Raw genomic sequence first — 20,295 nt, 5'->3', positions numbered from 1 at the left:
CCTTAAAAAGAATGCTTTCAAGAATAATTTCATTACATGGTATGTGATGGAACACTATTCCATAGTCCAATAGAATTAGGAAACAAATCCAAGGCCTACAGAGGTAGTCTATGGACTTATAGATATCGAATGATGTTGCCATACAACATGAATGTATACAGAAGGCTTAATCTATTATTACATTATAAAAGATAATTGCAGAATTTCATTCACATGTTAGTGATAAATCTGGATCCATTTTATATACAGCACTCTGTACATACAGTATGATCCAGTTGAACAGTTTGTATTTAACATTACTAAGTGCCATTTTGTTATTTGTTTATTGTGGTGTCTGAGAAAAAGTGACACTGCCCAAATCAGTGAAATGGACATTTAATGTAGTGTATTGATCCGCACATAAATATATTTTCCACGGCGAGCGGTATTTATTGACATAACCATCTCTATTTAATTGCCTTTTCACCAAAAAAGCTGAGTCAGATGCTGCTGACTTTACTGCGGCTCTCCAGCTGTGACTTCATCTTATCTTTCCTTCCAGCCCAGTTTCAGTTTTAGTACATAGGATACATGTAATATAATATGCACTCTTTGTAGAATCCAGTGTATTACTATGCCTTGTGTACAATTAAGACATGAATAATACAATATTAATCTAGCAATAATAATCCCAGACCTGTCATATAGCTTATAGACATTACAAATATATAGGTCTTAATTATATAGATAAAATGTAATTCATTATTATTTAATTCAAATTTAAATCAAGATCAAGCAGCAACTAGCCGATCCACCTATGATAGGAAACTTAAATCTGGTATGTCAGAGATGGTGCTTGATACAGCCAAGCTTTGCTTTTTTTAAAGCTTAGTTTTTTTGTTTTTTTTTATTCTAAATCATAGACAAAATAAAAGTAATGCCCTTATTGGTGGATTAGGGGGGAAACACTTGCACTAGGTGTAAGGCCCAGCCAGGGTGTAGTAATAAGGAATGCAGAGTCATCATATCTGGGCTGTGGTGCTTGAGGAGACCTTAAGGTCCCTCTTCTACATAAGAAAGCATCAGTATTAAGACTGATAAAAAGTTAGGAGCTTTACATTACATCTTTGGGGCCCATTTTTTTTTACACCTTTTGTGGTTTTCACTCATGTCTATAACTGATCTGATCAACTGTGACATTCTCCTTCCCTTATATGTGTATATGTTTTGCTTTCATAAAAAGGAATAAAACTACTACTACCACTACTACTACTACTACTACAATTACTACAGCTGCTGCTGCTGCTACTACTACTACCACTATGGGACTGGTTTATCAGTGGGTAGGGTGGGATTTCTGTATTGTAGTTAACTATTGAAATATGTTTCCGGCAGAAAAAGAAAAAATTCTAGTAATATTTGGTACTATAAGTGTTGTTAAGTAGAACTGAAATAGTACAACTGTAAAACAGATAAATACAGGTACAATACACCTGTCTGAATGGCCATATTTTGGAAATACTTCATATTTTATTTGTGAATAGTAAACTAGTTTTGAAATTTGCAGTATACCATATAGCTATTAAAGTATGTACTGTTAAACAGAAATCCCCTTAAGACGAATAATACTGATCCCCTTAATACTTGATCCCCTGATGTAATGATTTCTAGGAGATATACATGTTTCTTTTATAGAATTTTATCCATTACTCTCTCAATGGCACAGTGAGTAGAATAAGACTTGGTGTTACAACGTAGATAAGATTCCTATTGTTGAAGCTTGAAATCTTGTGTCAATAGAGTAGATGCACAGAAGGTTGAAGAGTATCACTGAAAGTGTAGGGTTCAAGAGAAGGAGGATATGCTGCAGAATGTGACAGACCTCTCAATATTCCCATTTGGTTGATGGCTGACTGACCGAGCTGTCACACAGAGCCTGTGTCATGTGACCAAATGAAATCATACTTACATTGGGTTTGTAGCAGATGGAGAGGTAAATCTGTCCTTGCCTAATGGTGTAATATGGCTCAGCTGCTCCCATGGGGCAATGAAGGGTAAAAGATCTTTGTTCTGTTATGGTGTCTATCCTCAATGCAGGGATGGGGGTTACCAAATCAATATTAGTGGTAAACTAAATTCTGTATCTGTCTTCCAAGGAGATGGACACTAATTTGATTTAAGAAGTAATACATGTGCCACAGTCTATGACCATGTTGTGGATTTCATAAATGTAGGACAAGATGAACAGAATTTAGGTTTGGGAAATAGATAGAAATAAATAAATAGATAGGAATAGGTGGATAGATAGATAGATAGATGATAGAAATAGATAGATAGATGATAGAAATAGATATATAGATAGATAGATGGAAGATATATAGATAGAAGAGATAGAGATATGTAGAAGAGATAGGAATAGATAGATATATAGATATATAGAAAGTAGCCAGATAGATAGATAGGTAAAAGATAGATAGACAGAAGACAGACAGATAGATAGATAGAATTAAATATATTGATTGATAGATAAATAATAGATATATAGATAAATAATAGATAGATAGATAGATAGACAGATAGATAGGAAAATATCCAGGTTTCTAATTAATGCAGTTTCATATAGGATGTTACTGTTGCTGCAGGATTGGGCTCTTCTCCGCTCCCATACAGCATAGAATCAATGAAGTGTAACTGCTATTTTACTAATTAGAGAAAGAAAGGAAAAGCTTTGGCTAAATGGAACAGTAGTATGAACATTCCATTGACAAAATTGTTGGGTTCAGATCTGAATACATGTATTATTGTATATAAAAGGTTGCAAATTGCTAGTGTGTAACAAGAAAAGCCAATATCAAAATCCCAATAGGTTCTCTGGAGAAGTAGAGGTCGTAATTAAACCCTCATTTATTATAGATATAAAATGCTATGGTCTTTTTGCAGGCCATGTCATGGTGCTTAGATAAGTGCTAGCTTTGCAGGAAAGTAATGAGAATTTAATGGCTACATTGTATGACAGCTAGTTTCAACTTCTCCTTTCCTTTCCTCCAAGCATGAATACTCTTTTCTTTTAACATTTTTTCATCTTGACTCTTGATGGAAGCTAAAAGCTATGAAAAGATGAGAAAAAGTAGGTTAATAAAGTCAAATAGACACACTTAACATTAACCACTGTAAATAGTGGCGCTCAAGTATTCTCAGCACCATGAATAACTTGTTTATAAAGTGCTGGCAAGTTAGCAGCGTGCTCATTGTAAAGATTGTTTCATTGTAAGCTCACAAAGCCAGTACTGGTGAATGAAAGCCATCAACACAGCAACGAGTCTAGATGGAGGAGGAGATGAAGGAGAAACACGTTTTCTGAAAAGAATCCCATTGAGAAAAATGTATGTATAGTTTAATGTGGTTGTTCCTTTGTATATTATATTCTTCTCAATAGCTCAGTTGTAATTAAAGAGCACAGTGATGCTGTAATACTGATGTCTTGGCTTCACAGTCAACCGGGATATCTTCCACATTAGCTATTTATGGCTTTTATACATAAATGTAAGTGCTTCTCTGACAGTACCCTGAGCCCTAGGTATTGACAAGTGACCTCACCAGACTGGCAATGTGACGTCATTAGAGTGTCAATAGTTGGCAGTGTAGTGATGGGAACCAATATTTGACATGAGGGGTGGTAGGTTGGCTCACACAGTCATATAGCTAAACTTTTTGTGTCCAATGCAATCCTAGCACTATGTCTAAGTATTCTGGTCCTGATAAAGTGGTTTATTTAGGAACACATGTCCCGCTTGGCTCCCTTCAACAGGTCAAGCCTTATTTGCTGGCCCCAGGACACTGCTAAATGTTGGGTTTTCAAAAAATAAACAGTAGAATCTTCCATCATTCAGATATAAAGCAAAAGTCTTATCATATTTTGCATGTAGGCCACATTATTACATAGTGTACTATTGTTTGCATTGTACAGTACATCTTGGCAATTGTTCATTCGTGTCTTTGGGACAAGTAATCATAGTTAAATAGACCACCAAAAATAAAGAATAGCATTGTCATATGTTGCGATTGTGTAACAGCATACAGTTTAATATACTGTAAACCTTTTAAGACACTTTATATAATTAACTATATTGAGGGAATACTAGTTTTAGTAGTATTAATAGTAATGGGAATGAACCTAAGATACATGACAGCTGGGAGACTGTCATACTCCTCATTGTTACCCCTTGTAACCCTAAGCAAGAGATAGACCATCATCTTTTTTAAATGGACACAGTCATTTCAAAAACTTTTGATATGTTGTAAAGATATATCAAAAGTTTTGAAGGAATAGAGTGTTTAGCCCTCATCCTATTGCTAGATTAAAAGGATACTCGGGTGGAAAACTTTATTTTATTTTTTAATGAATTGGTGCCAGAAAGTTAAACAGATTCCAGTTCATTAAAAAAAAAAAAAAAGTTTTCCACCGTAGTACCCCTTTAAACCTGGAGAAGTGCATGCTTAGCATATTCTCCTCTCTATCTCTCTCTTAACCTTGTGACCAAGACAGAGCTATGATGCAAGTCTATGCAATGCCAAAGTCCTATAGACAGAGAGCGGGGAGAGAAGCATTCCGCCATTCATTTCTCTCATCACTCATTTTAGTTATCTGAGTGTTCAGTCTCCGACCGATCAAAACTTTTGATATGTCTTTAGGACATGTCAAAAGTTTTTATTTTGAAAGTGACAGGTACACTCATCCTCATTACTAGACCACGCTGAAGAAATAACTACAATAAAATTATCATATTGAAGATGCACTAGCCTTTTATTTTACTTATTATTCTTAAATAGTCCATCTGAATTCTCAGGGAAAAATTGCAGATAGACGTTGTCTAAATATTAGATAGATTGCTATCTGTTTACATAAAATAGTTCTAATAGGGTGCCCACCAGTGATGGGAAAAAAGGTATATGGAGTGGGTTGCTACCCAGAGCCTGATTTATATAGCACAGTGTTCTTTCAACCAATTATTTGGTTTGGCTCCACTCAAACAAGGCTTCCTCCAGTCACAGACTCTGAAATTCTTAGTTACCACAAATTAGTGTTAGACCGTCATGTGATAATATCTTCATTACATCATATTTCCACAAATGTCAGGTACATAGACCATGCTAGCATTTCATAAAGTCAAGAAACATACCACTGTGTATCAGGGCATTGATAATCTCAGCATATATACAGAGTCCATGGAGACATCACAAGCCATCCCAATGTAACGCTCAGTTTTTTGCTACATTTCAGGTGTTCCTCTTTATTTCTCAAACATGCACTGCACATTGAGTAATGAGTATGAAAAGTCTATGCACACCTGAAACAATTGCCGAAAAAACTGTTATCTCACAGTATTCATACTACAATAAATATACAAATGCATTCCTTACTGTTGGTTACCTAGAATAGAGATGAGCGTACTTACAGTAAATTCGATTTGTCACAAACTTCTCGGCTCGGCAGTTGATGACTTATCCTGCATAAATTAGTTCAGCTTTCAGGTGCTCCGGTGGGCTGGAAAAGGTGGATACAGTCCTTGGAGACTCTTTCCTAGGACTGTATCCACCTTTTCCAGCCCACCAGAGCACCTGAAAGCTGAACTAATTTATGCAGGAAAAGTCAGCAACTGCCGTGCCGAGAAGTTTGTGACAAATCGAATTTACTGTAAGTTCGCTCATCTCTAACCTAGAACACCATCACATGGGGCGGAGCAGAATTACTGGAGTAAAAAAAATGCATTTATGGAATCCATAAATTTAAAATGCATTGTGTAAGTCATACATTTATGGCTTATACATGTTCAGACATTATATATTTATTTACTGTCACATAAGAAATACATTGGAAAACATTTTATGGTTTACTGTTGAACTGCATGGAGGGAAAGCCATTGAGAATATGAAGAGAAGAGATTCCAATTAACTGTACTAATGTATTCGGTAAAGTACCTCAAATAGCGGATGTAGATTTCAACTGCATTATATATTGCCATAGATATGATGCAGTAAATATCCGGAGTCCAATTCTGGCAAGAACAAATCAGGTCCAGATGGCGTATACTGTTGCTTAGCAAGATGACACCTTAGTTAAATACACACATACACTTGACTGCTAGGAATTACTTCTAACATCTCCATTCTAAAAACCCTGAATTAGACGGATTCTGCTATTTTCGATCTGAATGGTTCTGCCGCTGTTTGCTACGCGCATAGGTGTAAATGTGGTTTCCACAAGCTGTCACATTTAACATAACAGAAGATAACTTTAGAAAATCTATTTCCTGGTGAAAAATCTATTTCCTTATGGCTGTTTCACATGGTAATTTTATATGCTGGGTATTTTTGGCACAAAGCATCTAATTCTTTGATATCTATTCCCGCGCTGAGTTTAACAGGATTCTCGAATCTGAATAAGGTCAAAGTCAATGCGCACGCACATTTTTAATTTGGAAAACATAAAGGACATGTGTTTGATTGCCATTTGCCTAACACTACAGGAAAGTAGAATTTCATTTTTCCCCCTGTAACATGAACAGCATTGAATATCCTTTACCTTAATGAGCACTGAAAATGTCAGCAAACCGGTGCACCTGGAAATGTTATTAATAGAGATACTAAGGCGAAACGTACCACTTTATTATGGCACTTACCACTGCAGACACCATACAGCAACTTGCTAAAATTGCTGAATCGGTGCCAACATCCATATAATATTTGTATTCAGCAAAAATTAGAGTTGTATTTCAATATCCTAAAACTGCCAATTTAGTCCAATAAAATAAAAGCATTGAAATTACTCCTATTAATACAGCTTGACGCCGATATAACTTTATATAATGCCATTATCAGCTTATGTTCAGAGGCAGAACATAAGCTGCAGACTGTATAGGCTTGCTAAAGTTTCGAACCATTAAAACCGCTACATATTTTAGGTTTAGATAGTGGTTTATAGAGATTGTACACATGTATGTAAATGAGGCTTATCTAACTAAGCACATATTGCGCTCTAGCCTTGTACTACACAGTGCTTTGTATTGCCATTTAGTTTTACATCCTCACAGGCTGATATATAGTGGCAACATGTACAGTATCACTACGAATTGTATCTGACCCATAGAAATGATAAACACATTGAAACAGGGGAAGATTTATCAAAACTTGTGCAAAGGAACAGGGGAGCAGTTGCCCATTACAACCAATATGATTGTTTCTTTTATTTTTTTATGGCTTAATTGGTTGCTATGGACAACTGCTATATTGTTCCTCGGCACATGTTTTGATAAATACTCGCCCAAATTTTAGCTGTTCACTAAGTTTGGCCATGTGTTTTCGTCATTTAACAGATCCTGCACCTCCATTGGGTGTGCCATTGTGCTCTTATCATTAAGGTGAACCATGGTAATGCTTTAAACAGATGTGAACAAGCCCTTAAAGTAATTCTCTATCTAGCTGATTACAGGGGGTCCGACCGCTGAGACCACAGTGTCCCATTAGAACAAAGCATTGGGAAGCAAATGGGCATTGCTATAGAGAATGAATAGATGGGCAACGGTGTCCTTCCAGTCCATTCGAACAGAAAACTGGGTTCTCCATTCTCAAGATCGTAGGGGGCTCCAGTGGCTTTACCCTCTGAGATCAGCTAGGGCAACTTTAATAGATGGCACAACTTCTTTAAGCTATTGCTTAATGCACATACACAGTAATACTTGATACACACAGGCATATGTAGTATTGTAAATGCTATCATTAAACCATTTCATTTCACCTACTGCATTTCTCAGTTTCTATTTGTGTTTTGTATGTACATGTATACACTACTGCCCAGATTTAATAATCTGCCTTAAACCAAAACTGCAGATTAGCCTAGATAGGTAAATACCACATGTTCCCAAATGCCCAGTCCCTAACATCAGTATTTATATTTGTGAACATTTTTGCTTTACTCGTTGGTTTAGAGGAGTTATACAGTATAAGAAAACACATATAGGCCCTGATTCACTATTGCAAATGTGACAGAAAGGTGGCCTAATTTGTGCCAAAAACTGTCTTACTTGCACTGCATTTATTATGTGTTTTAGACACCTCCTCAACTTACTACAAAAGGGATGTGGCCCACAGCAAAAGAGGTGTGACTTCGGTTAAAGGGATGTTGCTAAAGTGCACCATAATTCTGATGCATGAGCCACTGTCTATTCTTATAGAAAGCAGGAAAAAAAACTCCAAAATGGCGCTATCCCATAAAAAGCAAGGATGGGTTTCTTTGGTTATCAAACAATACTTTATTGTAAAAGACAGTCTACATGTACATCCATAAGCAAGATGTGTTTCGGGTATTTTCCTACCCTTTTTCAATTGCAGATGTGTCTGCACATCTGCAATTGAAAAAGGGTAGGAAAATACCCGAAATGCGTCTTGCTTATGGATGTACATGTAGACTGGAGGACACTTTAAGCTGAGTGATATATTTTGTGTTAGATTTCATGCTGCTGAGCTTAGACACTACTGTAAATGTATTGCCTTCGCATTGTTCAATTTTTATGTAAAGAGACACTTTACTTACAACAATCTCTTGTTATGTATTGCACTTAATAAACTTGTACCACATGACATTTTAAGCTGCAGTTCCCAGAATGAACAGCACCACAAATTCACATGCATAGTTTACCAGATATGATGCCAGCAACATACGGCATTTAACCCTTTACAAGGTGTCTGGGTAAAAATAATTCCTAATGTTTTACAAAGCATCTTGTCCAGATGCTGAAGGTTTAACTATACCAAAATATTATCCTAGTTTTTATACATTGACCCGGACTGTGAATAATGAAAATATATTATGTAAAAGCCAGGAGCTCATTAATAACCGCAGCTTATCATATACATTCCTTATTTTAGCAAGACTCCACTATTAACAGACAGTGGGGACATCTGCTGGAGTACTTATGTAATCATTCTAAATATTAAAGGAAGGAGGGATCTTTATACAGGGGTAAAGATAAAAGAAATGTTCTATGTGACAGCTTAAATTATATATATATATATATATATATATATATATATATATATATCAGGTTGTTTTGTCTCCTATGTTCCATACTATGTAGCAATTTAAAATAGGAATTCACTACAGAAGGTATAGTAGGTATTGTTCCTTCTATCTTTAAAGGCTTTGAATAAGAATGAAATGTGCCTACACCCTATATAGTCAATACTTATTGGAAACTGCCTTCAGCTTGGAAATCCATTAATTTCAGTGGAATATATGCACAGGCTTTGTACTCATTGATCCTTTAATACCAGTGGCAGACTGATATTTCCTATGAATTCGACTTCCTAAGTCCGATAATAAAAGTTCTAACTCTGAAAATCATGCCAATATAGTATATGCATAGTAGCTTTCTCACAGATGGAAAATAGCTTTCTTTCTGGTCCCACTTATTGGACACAACATCCCAGACAGTCAATGTTTGGCTCCTCTAAAAAAAAAAAAAGGTCTTAAAACAGGACTTCAATAGCCAAGCCAGAATTTCTACTGAAAGGTAATGTTACCCATCTGTAGACAGCTGTTTGGAGATTGTTGTCTCTAGTCAGTCCACAGTAGAGTGTTGGCAAGAAAAATTAAAACTGGAAAATTATTTTTGAAGCAAAGAGAAAACCAAAGCCATTTTTTCACAGTCCCACATCCTGCCTACTTCCTATGAACAGCAATTCTGCTATTTTCCCTGCCCAGAGCTATTGCAGAACATCTAATTAGTGAGGTTGCAGCACCTACTATTAATTCCCTGTCTGCTCCTCTGCCTATGACATCATTCATCACAAGGCAGCATTCTGTTTACACATGTCATACTTCTTAAATGTCTCATAAAAGTGGTGACATCATTCAGGGGACAGGGCTAGAGCTAAGAGACAAGATCCAGCCATGTCTCCTCCATCCAGCAGAGGATGATGCATTGTCCTGGGTTAGATTGTTGAAAATAAAAATACTACATAACTTCCTGTCAAAAGAGAATTATGCGAAAGTATCCTAATGCCAGTACAATTTGTAAGAACATTATATCACTAAGTTACATATTTTGATGTGATCGTCTTAATTAAATATAGTTTTCTGATGCCGGAATATACCTTTAATATCCACTGTAGGTCGAGGTCATTCACCTCCTAAAAAATCAATAATGAGGAGAAACGTGATCAATTTCCATTTGATTACTTTCTACAAGTTCTTTTTACTATATCTACTGCAGCTCTCCAGTACAAAGGACAGCGATAACAGCAGCAATAAACTAATGACATAGCTTAAATGGAGCCCTTTATAAATGTCATGAAATCCCTTACACAGGAATCTGTCATTAGTACAATAAGTCCAATAATGTGCGAAAATGATGCATTCATTTTTATACGATGAATATGCATATTCTGTGATAAGGCAAAATTAGAACTTGAATGTGAGCAAGCAATATATGAAGTCACATCTAACATCATCTCAGCCAGTTCATCTGAGTAGCTGACTAAGCACTTCTGAAATTATATTTTCTAATTTAACTTGGCTGTTTCTCAAAAACATTATAGTCTGGAGAAATTTGTGCTATAAATCTTTAATGCTGAGAAGATAAAACTGCATTCATAGACGTGGGTTTCATTTTTTCAGTAGATGTTTAAAAAGTATGTAGAAGGTGATTCATTGGTGTAAAATATGAAATGGATATTAGTAATATTGTTATGAAAGTATAACTGTAAACAAAAATATTTATATAAACATGAAATTAAACTGGGCTTCACTGGTGAAAACTAGTCCAGCCAATAAGTTGGAGGTGACCATATAGGCCAAGTACACTTTTATTTTCTACCTGCACAAGAAAAGTGAGCTAGTTTTGTGGGTTTTTTTTATTGCTATTATTTCCAACAAAACATTGTGAAAGTGAGAAGTGTTTGATGTTCACACAACACTTCCCTCCTTTCTTTTGCACCAAAAATCGTCTGTTATTTTGTTGTTTTACAGTCCAAAAGAGTGCTCAAAACCATCCACAATTTTTTATTATCGAGTTCAATGGAACTCAATTGAAAAATGGCTGGTAATACACGTACTGTATTATCTAACAAACATTATTTAAAAAAAAAAAAAGATTACAGTTATTAGCAAAATACGGCTTTAAAAACGGCAATTTTTTTTGTTGGTAAAAAGATCGGACAAAAAACTATGTATGATCATGACCTTTCTACTTTAGGCTGGTTATAAGGGCAAACTAGATGGACCATGCAGTCTTCTTCTGCACACATCCTCAATGTTTTTTCATTGTATTTTTGTTTGCATTTTGTTCCCCAAAACATTGCAGTTAGATGTTACATAAAAATCTGTCGTGGAGTATAAAATATACTATGTACAAAACATTTTGGTGGCATTCATCTGGCTTTTTTTTAGGTCAGTAATTTTATTTATTTCTCATCGTGCTCTGGGTACAGTGTTTATTCCCTGGTGTTTGTTTCTATTGGTTTCTTGATAGGACATAATAAATGCCAGAAACATGCATGTAGAAAATGACACTAAATAAAGAGCACAAACAAAAATGGGGAAAAAATTAATGTTACAAATGGCGTTATAACATATACTTATTCATGCAGTTTAAAACAGCAGAAAATAACAAGTCTCTTTTAATGCTAGGGATCACAGAAAGCTCTGGTCTTTATTGATTAACCCCTTGCACTCCACAATCAATATTGGCAGGGGATCAAAGCGGGGGCGTTTGGCTGTATAAGGACTTGATATTTTAAAAAGACCCTGGGGGGGGGGCAATATGAAACAGCAAATAATATGCACATATTCAGCTTTCCTTATAGCAATCTGTAACATAAAGATAGCACATATTATCAGGGAAAATCACAAAAACAAACAATAAAGAAATACATTTTTTCTGCATTCTCTACAATAGAAAATAAATCATAGATTATAAATTTTAAGATCTGGAAAAATAAAGCCATTCTTTATTACTGTGAGGAAATAAAGTTGTGGAAGTCAACTTTTTAATTGTCATTTGTGGCACAGAAACCGTAAAATATTAAACATTAGCCGAGCGCACATTCATTGAGATACAATCTTATTGTCTTTGAAATATTTATATCATCATTTAAATGTCATGCTTCAGGTTATTCACTCACAGACAAAACAACTTGTTTACCAAAGAAATAATCTATGAGTTTAAAACATCATTTTCTACTGCAGTCATAAAGGCCACATGCTATTGTGGTAATAAAGACTATGATGTACTGATGTGACTTTAGGGCTGCCACCTGGCACATGAACAACCTGTGAGGTTCCTTTACTAAGGCCTTGAGATATAATTAGGTAAAATTCTACTTGAAGTGAAATTACTCAGATACCTATTTAAAGGAAAACCAAACAGTTATTTTTTCTTTAAACGTAATAAAAAAAAGTTTTACTGCAGGAATGTTCTCATATCATAACATGAAATGGATATTAGTACTCAACAACTTTGGTCTTCAGCTTGAACATTAGGTCGATATTTAATGTGTGATAATGGAGTGTTTTATGGGCATTGCTCCTTTTACCTAACACAGTTGTCAAAGCTGTTATCCAAGATTAGAAAATCAAAGCAATTTTTCCCCAAAACAGCAACACATCTGTCCTCAGGTTGTCTCGGATATTACAACTTGGCTCCCTTCACCTCAATGGAACTAAGCTGTAATATCACATACAAACTGAGGACAGGTGCGGAGCTGTTTTTGGAAAATGTTTTTTTACTGTTTTTCTAATCTTGGATAATCCCTTTAATGCCCTTTGCAAGATTGAGAAAGATAGGAAGAAAGCATAATTGGTTCCACTATTATAAATGTTCTTGGTCATATAGGATTTTTATATCATTAACAGGTATGGTGTAAGCCAACTCCTGACACTGTAAGAATACAAAGGTTTTTAGATTTGAAGTAATAAGGGGAAGCATGGTAGACATTTATTTCCTCCTTCATGGTATTAAAGGGGCATTCAACTGGATAGATTTACTGCCAATATTATAGCTTCTTTAATCCAATAGGAATTAATCTCACCAAGGGCATACTCACACTGAGGAATTGACGAGAATTTACTTGCATAATTCTGCGCTACTATTCAGTTCCAATTTTTCTTCAAATAAAAGTTCTATTAACTTCAATGGTCATTCCACTGCGCTGTTCACACTAAGGAATCGTATCATAAGAACATGTTTATTCTTCTGGTGCAATTTGCAGGTAAAAGCCAATTGAAGTCACAGGGACTTTATAGTTCCTGCTTAAATAAATTTGGAGGGGAATGTGGAATTGACGCTAATTTGACACATCATTTTTGTAAAGGAAAATTGAGAGCCAGACCATTAGTCATTGTAGTACTGATCTTCCTCCAGATATCCTCTTTAAATTCCATGCTGAATTCCTCTTTAAACTCAGCACCAGTTCTGCACCAGTTCCCCGCCAAGCAAATGATAGCAGATGTGCTGAATTGTCTGACCGGTATGATTTCTCCTCAATATCTAAGTTTAAACCTAACACTTAATTAATGTGATGATACTTACAGGATTAATGTGATGACTACATAACTATACCATATTAGTCTTCTGTCTTCTTCACCTTCCCTTCTAACTCCTCTTGGGCAGGGTCCTCTTTCCTCCTGTACCAGTCTGTTGTATATTAATATATTGATTTCTGTCAGTTAATAATGTGCTTCTCTATTTTATTATGTTTGCTATGTCAAATCTTACATGTCTCTGCATTTCTCTTTTTAGGGTAATCAGGAAGCTACAGCACCTCCCGATACAATGGCTCAAACTTACGCCTCTGCTCAGTTTGCTCCCCCACAAAATGGTATTCCGGCAGAATATACAACTCCACATCCTCACCAAACTCCAGACTACACAGGACAGTCCACAGTTCCAGAGCACACATTAAGTATCTACACCCCGGCGCAGACACACTCTGAACAGAGTGTTACGGATACAAACGCACAAACTGTCTCTGGCACAGCAACAGTAAGTCAATACCAAATGATAGTATTATTTAATATCAAGTGTATTTTTGAGTTGTGATGATCTGATTTATTTAGTCCATGTCTCACTATATTGGGATGTTTCTTTGTTTGATAGTAGACAAGTGTCAGTACAAGTGCAATGGTTGTGGTGTATGTGGTGGCTTCAAAGCCAATGATAACAGTAGTAAGAAGATCCCAGCACTCACCAAGTTGGAAACGCATACATTATGCACCAATACTATGACAAGATGTGAATTGCATTCAACTTGGTGGGTGCTGGGATCTTCTTACTACTGTTTCTGTGATTGATGGGATCATTACTGAATGATACCGATTCAATGTTTTGAAGATCTTTCAGAATACCTGGTGCCATCATAATGTAGTGAAAAAAGGGACAGAAAGCGCCAAATACAGGAGTATTTATGTGTCGAATAAAACTAAGCAAAGAGAATCAAGAGTCAAGAGGCTAGTAAGACAAAGGCTCGCCTGCTCGTGTTGTGCTAAGCAGTCATAACACTACTACTCGCAGTTAGGGAACATACTTAAAAAATACTGCTACCGGGCTTGACTTTAGAACTTCACTTTAAGGAATTACGACAGATAATTGGTTCCATGAAGTTAGTGGAGCAGACAGGACTACAGGCACTTGTGGTGTAACTGAGAGAAAGACAACACTTTATTGATCAAAACTTCAGTTTACTCGGAACACATCAGGTGTTCTTAAGAAAAGAACAGGTTTAGGAAATTTTTCTAGGTTTGTTTTGAATTGAATGGTTTAAATTGTGTTTTTTTTTGTCATATTTTTTTCAGTATTGGGTTTTCATTAAATTTTTATATGCTTTTATAAGACCTATGCAGCTGACAATATAAATATGACCTTAAAATATCTAAAGGAGTAGATGACTATAGGAACTAGTTTTATGGGAAACCAGTCATCCTGTTCACCCACAATAAACCCAATACACTGGGTTATAGTGCTGGTGAACAGGAGACCAATACAGGATCTCTAAGATACCTACCTTCAGTCCAGGGCCCGGTCCCTCTGAAGATCAGTTTCTATCTTCGCTGAATTGCACACTGGAGGCAGGGCCGCCATGGAAATTTGAATATTCATGGCCGCTGGTCATGTGAGCACTCAGTAAGCACAAGCAGTCACGTGACCAGTGACCATGGACATTCAAATTCAGCTAGCGCGCAATTCAGAGAAGATAAAGGCTGATCTTCAGAGGGACCAGGTGCCAGACTGAAGGTAGTCAGTGACCCCACATTGGTCTCCTGTTCACCCACACTAAAACACGGTGTATTGGGTTTAGTGTGGGTGAACGGCTGAACGGGTAAACGGGTGACAGTTTTCCTTTAATTTGCTTGTTGGATAGTTGATCCCTGCACATAAAGTTATCTTCTATTCCCAGAATAGGGAAGTATTTCCCAACCAGGGTTCCCTATCCCAGTGTGTCCCCGAGATGTTGCAAAACTGCAACTACCAGCATGCAAGGACAGCCAAAGGCTGTCTGGGTATACTAGGAGTTGTAGTTTTGCAACAATTCATGGACACCCTGCTTAGAAACACTGGGATAGGGAATAACAAGCTGATCAGGGGGGGGGGGGGTCTTACCACTGGGGCCTCCATTGATCCTGAGAAGCGAGGCACTTCACATGCACAGAAAGTATTCCATTTATTCACTATAGGACTTGCTAAGTATTGCTGAGATCAGTGCTTGGTAATGTTTGAAAACCACAGGAGATTTATCAAAACCTGTGCAGAGGAAAAGTTGCCCAGTTGCCCATAACAACCAATCAGATCCCTTCTTTTATTCTTAACAAGGCCTCTGCAAAATGAAAGCAGTGATCGCATTGGTTTCTATGGGCAACTGGGCAAACTTTTCCTCAGCACAGGTTTTGATAAATCTCTCCCCAATAGAGATTAAAAACAAAGTAATTGGCTGCCTATGCACAGTACGTTCCATTAATTCCTGGGGTATATTTTCCCCATTTTCAGAATAGATAGGGGCAATAATGGTCAGAACCCCAGTTATCAGCTATCCTGAATTAATAATAGGGAATACCCTTTTAACAAGACCACTGTATGATCCTACTTTGATCTGGGCCTGATTTAATAGAACTGTGGAAGATCCAAATATTGCAGCAATAAAGGCAGTACCCCACATTAAAAACGTACCCATTAGCATCCCATACAGATTTGTTACACATTTTGAAATAGTTTTAACCCATTGCATTTCAATAACAATAAAGGCATGCCGGGATTTCAATATCTTCAGCCTTTACTTTAACTGTTTTGATGTTTTTTTTGACTGCATGTCAATAGGATTAATATGCCCTCACTGAAAATCCAAAATAGGTACTGGACATATGAACATGTCGTGATATACTGTATACTACTATGTTATACATCCAGAACTATGATTACTCTTATCCAGTGCTCATGTGCCCTAATTCCTTATAAGAAGATCAAATTCTTTCGAGGGTTTATTTTCTGCTTCTAACAGCCAATTCCTCTCTCACTCACATCATCTGTTTGATATGTTAAACATCTTTTCCTTATCCAATAATATATTTTACTGATAAAGACAGGTTCCTAATTCTCTGTGCTTTGGTGGCTGCAGGATTCAAATGTCTTTCTTAAGCACCAGGTATTAAGGCAGCAGGGGGTAATGCAGTATAAAAGAAGTCACCTAATATCACAGCAAAGTATCTTTTCTTGTCATTGCCTTTGGTATTTGCCTTCTATGCAATTTACCTTTGTAAAGTAGCGTCTCATATTTTGACTCAGCAGATGCTTTTTCACTAAGCTGACGCTGGCGACTTATTTTACCTTATTCTTTCCTAATCTATTGTGAATGGAGCAGATAGGCAATGAAAGAAAAAATATTGTCTAGAAGTCATAGGAAAAGCCTGCTAATGCACTCCTTGTAAAATGACCAACTAATCTGAGCAGTCAGAAAACACATGAGAAATACATTATCTTGTTGTCTGTTGCAGTACTTTCCAAACCAATTGAGAAGAAAATATCCTTATAAGCAACTCTACTTAGAATTGCTCTGTAATGGTGCTGTAGGGGGACACAAATCAAATCAGATCCATATTTTGGAAATATTTTTGATTTTTTTTTATCTGAATTGTGTGTAAATTCGTATGGATTCATTTTGTCCTTGATCCTGTACACTGAGTGGCCTAGAGGTAAGCAGTGTTGCTGCGTGCATCATAGTTTTTATTCACTACATTTGCTGGACCAGGCCCTCTGCACCTGGCCCAGCTGCTCAGTGTACTTTACAGGAGCAGGGACTCCTACCTTTGGCAGGAATCCCTGCTCCTGTAATACTCATAGGCAGTCTCAGTACAATCGGGGCACTTCCAAACCTAAATAGGGATCTAAATCCAAAACTTATCTGACTAGTCAGATTTATTTGTCCCAAAACCATTCTTAAAATTTTGCTAATCTCTTGTGCTGTATATAAATAGACATCTTGTATTTAGCTTGTGCATGCAGGGATGTTATAATACAGATTTTTTTTTCAACCATTAACTTTATTGAAATATCTGACCCAAGACATCTGTTTGTTAATACAACATATTATTACCCTGGTTTCATTCATTTGGTATACATGTATATATAATTTCATGACATAGATGCATAAAAATTCTTGTAATCCAGCATCCAAAGGCCCTAATAGCTCTGATAGGTACAAGACAAGGCTTCAGTATAGGGTGCAGCAGGAGGGCCGCAGATGGACCATTGTATCCAAGCGATTTCCATTGTTGTGTATGAGGCTACACAACCACCCAGGGTGAGCAGTTTAAAATTAGCTTTTACTCTCCCCTCCCCCCATCTCCGGTGGTATTACCCTATGGAGCGCCTTCTCTCCTGTTTTTAGAACTAATAGCTCTGAGACATCCAGATTGCGTGGATTATTTGCCAGTCATAAATAAGTATATATATAAATATATATATATATATATATATATATATATATATATATATATGTATATATATATATATATATATATATATATATATATATATATATAACTAATTTGTAAACACAGAGAACTAGTATAGGTCAGAATAATATTATATGGGAAACCATGCACATTTCTCTGCATGTCTAACTGTCTGTAAGGCTCCCCAAAACAAACCCTTTCAGTCCCACCCCCTCAAAAAAATTATAATTTACATTTCAGCTAAATATGAAGCTTATGATAATGATGAGACAACTCAATCTGTCAGCTTCATATTGAGCTCAAACAGATAATAGATAAATAAAATGATACCTGTCTTTTAGCTGATGGCTGTTTGAAAAGTTATGCAATCATGTTTTCATTCTAAACTTAAATGTCATAGAGGCAGGGCAGAGCTGTGGCTTGCATGCCTCGTCCTTCCCTCTCTCTCTCTGTTGGCTTTCAGTGCCGAGCCCTGGAATGGAATCATGCAGAACAGGGAGGGGAGGGAGAGTGAAGAGTGGTGCCTATTTCATCCCAGCTATTCCTTTATGACACTTGAGCTTAGAAGCAAGACATGATTTTATAACTTTGCAAACAGTCATAAGCTAAAAAACAAGTATCATTTGTAACAAGTATCAGCTATATACCCATGGCTACAACTCTGAGCTTAATGTAGAACTGATATATTCCCTTTAACACAAAAACTGCTGCCATTCTTTGCTTTTTAAGCAGAAAAACATCCTGCTTGATTTGGTAAAGGAACTTTTTGATAATACAAATCTACAGTAAATCTGATCGCTGTCTCGACACACAAGAAGTGGCTGCTTTTTCAATCACAGGCTGTGGTCACCACTACCACTCATGAGATATGGTTCAGTGATACCACAGTCTACTTAGAAAGACTGACAATAGATGCATTTGCTCCATTAAAATGGTCCATCTTGTCTAAGCCTCTTAATTTTTTTTATCCACATCTTACAGATGTTCTGTCACTTTTCTACATACTCCCTAGATTAATGAAAGTAAGCTTATGTTGTAAGCCTGACAAATAGTTCTAAATATCAGTGTGTGACCCTTGTCTTGCAATGTGTTTATCCCGTATGGTGCGGTTTTAAGTATTGAATATTCATGAAGCATTCATGGATAGATTTTATAAATTGCTTATTTACTGTACTTCATTCTATAATAGTCCATGAAATGAACTGATTTTATTTTGGCAAAAACATCTCTTTCTCCTTTTCCCTGAATGTAAATACATGACATATCAGATCCAGTGCTGTTACTGGGCTCGGTTTAACAATACTGAAATATTAACGAGTGGGATAATAATGACAGTAGGTTTCATATTTAGAATGTGAGTGATGGTGCCTATGATATAAAAAAAGGAATAACATAGATATAAAATACCTTGGTTTTTGTAACATTTGTGAGTTTAAATGGAAATACATCAATTTCTGAATGTATATATAGAATCTTCATATATTGAGTGAACGTGACACAGACTACAAATTAATCAGGCTGGGTTCACACATCGTACAATTCCATGAAAAATATAGCTGAAAAATTGTTAAAAACTGTTATATTTTTAATGTCAAAATGTGCTCAATGAAAGTCTATGAAAAATTGGCTGTCTGTGTATATACTGTAAACATAATACACGCTTGACTCTTGTCTATAGAGGGGGGGGTGCAATGTACAGAATTTTAGTGAGCACACCCAGCCTTAGACTGATTAATGTGTAATCTGTTTCATGTTTACTCAATATATGGAGCATAAGGCTAGGTTCCCACTGAAACAGTCATACGTTGCTGCCCCATAGATAGCAAAGACAGTGCCTAAAGAACATTATATATATATATATATATATATATATATATATATATATATAGATAGATAGATATATGTGTATATATATACATATCTATATCTATATATATGTGTGTGTGTTTGTATCCAGGAGTTATGTTACCCTTTTTAATATGAATCGTAAAGTAGAGACTGGATTTCATTGGTCTGTCACAATTGTATAAATGCAAAGTAGCTTTCAAGAACTTACATCTTATCTTTGCAATATGTGGCCGATGCTGCTAGCAATGATATTCATGGTATGCACGCGTCCACCCTCCAGCCACAGATTGACAAGATTTCTATCAATCACTGTGCATAGGAACAGCAGCTGAGGGGCAGAGGAGCATGCATATCATGAATATCATTGGACAGGATGATGGCGGCACAGGCAGCGCTGACCATATGCTGCATAGGTAAAATGTAAGTTCTAAAAAATGACTTCACATTAGCATATAGGTTATATACTGTAA

The 20,295-nt window shown here is 36.2% G+C and overlaps 1 protein-coding gene across 8 annotated transcripts in view; it reads left to right on the top strand.

Annotated features, from left to right (window-relative positions):
• The window catches only part of RBFOX1 (RNA binding fox-1 homolog 1), a 629,150-nt gene that overhangs the window by 372,645 nt on the left and 236,210 nt on the right, over window positions 1-20,295 (top strand). For all 8 annotated transcript variants that reach the window (XM_056536207.1, XM_056536206.1, XM_056536212.1 and 5 more), the window contains exon 2: window positions 13,776-14,018. In XM_056536207.1, the coding sequence (XP_056392182.1) occupies window positions 13,776-14,018 (243 nt within the window). The remainder of the gene's footprint in view (window positions 1-13,775; window positions 14,019-20,295) is intronic.

Source organism: Hyla sarda, chromosome 8 (genome assembly GCF_029499605.1).
Source record: "Hyla sarda isolate aHylSar1 chromosome 8, aHylSar1.hap1, whole genome shotgun sequence".
NCBI classification, from domain to species: Eukaryota; Metazoa; Chordata; class Amphibia; order Anura; family Hylidae; genus Hyla; species Hyla sarda.
This window is presented reverse-complemented; position numbering and strand designations above follow the sequence as displayed.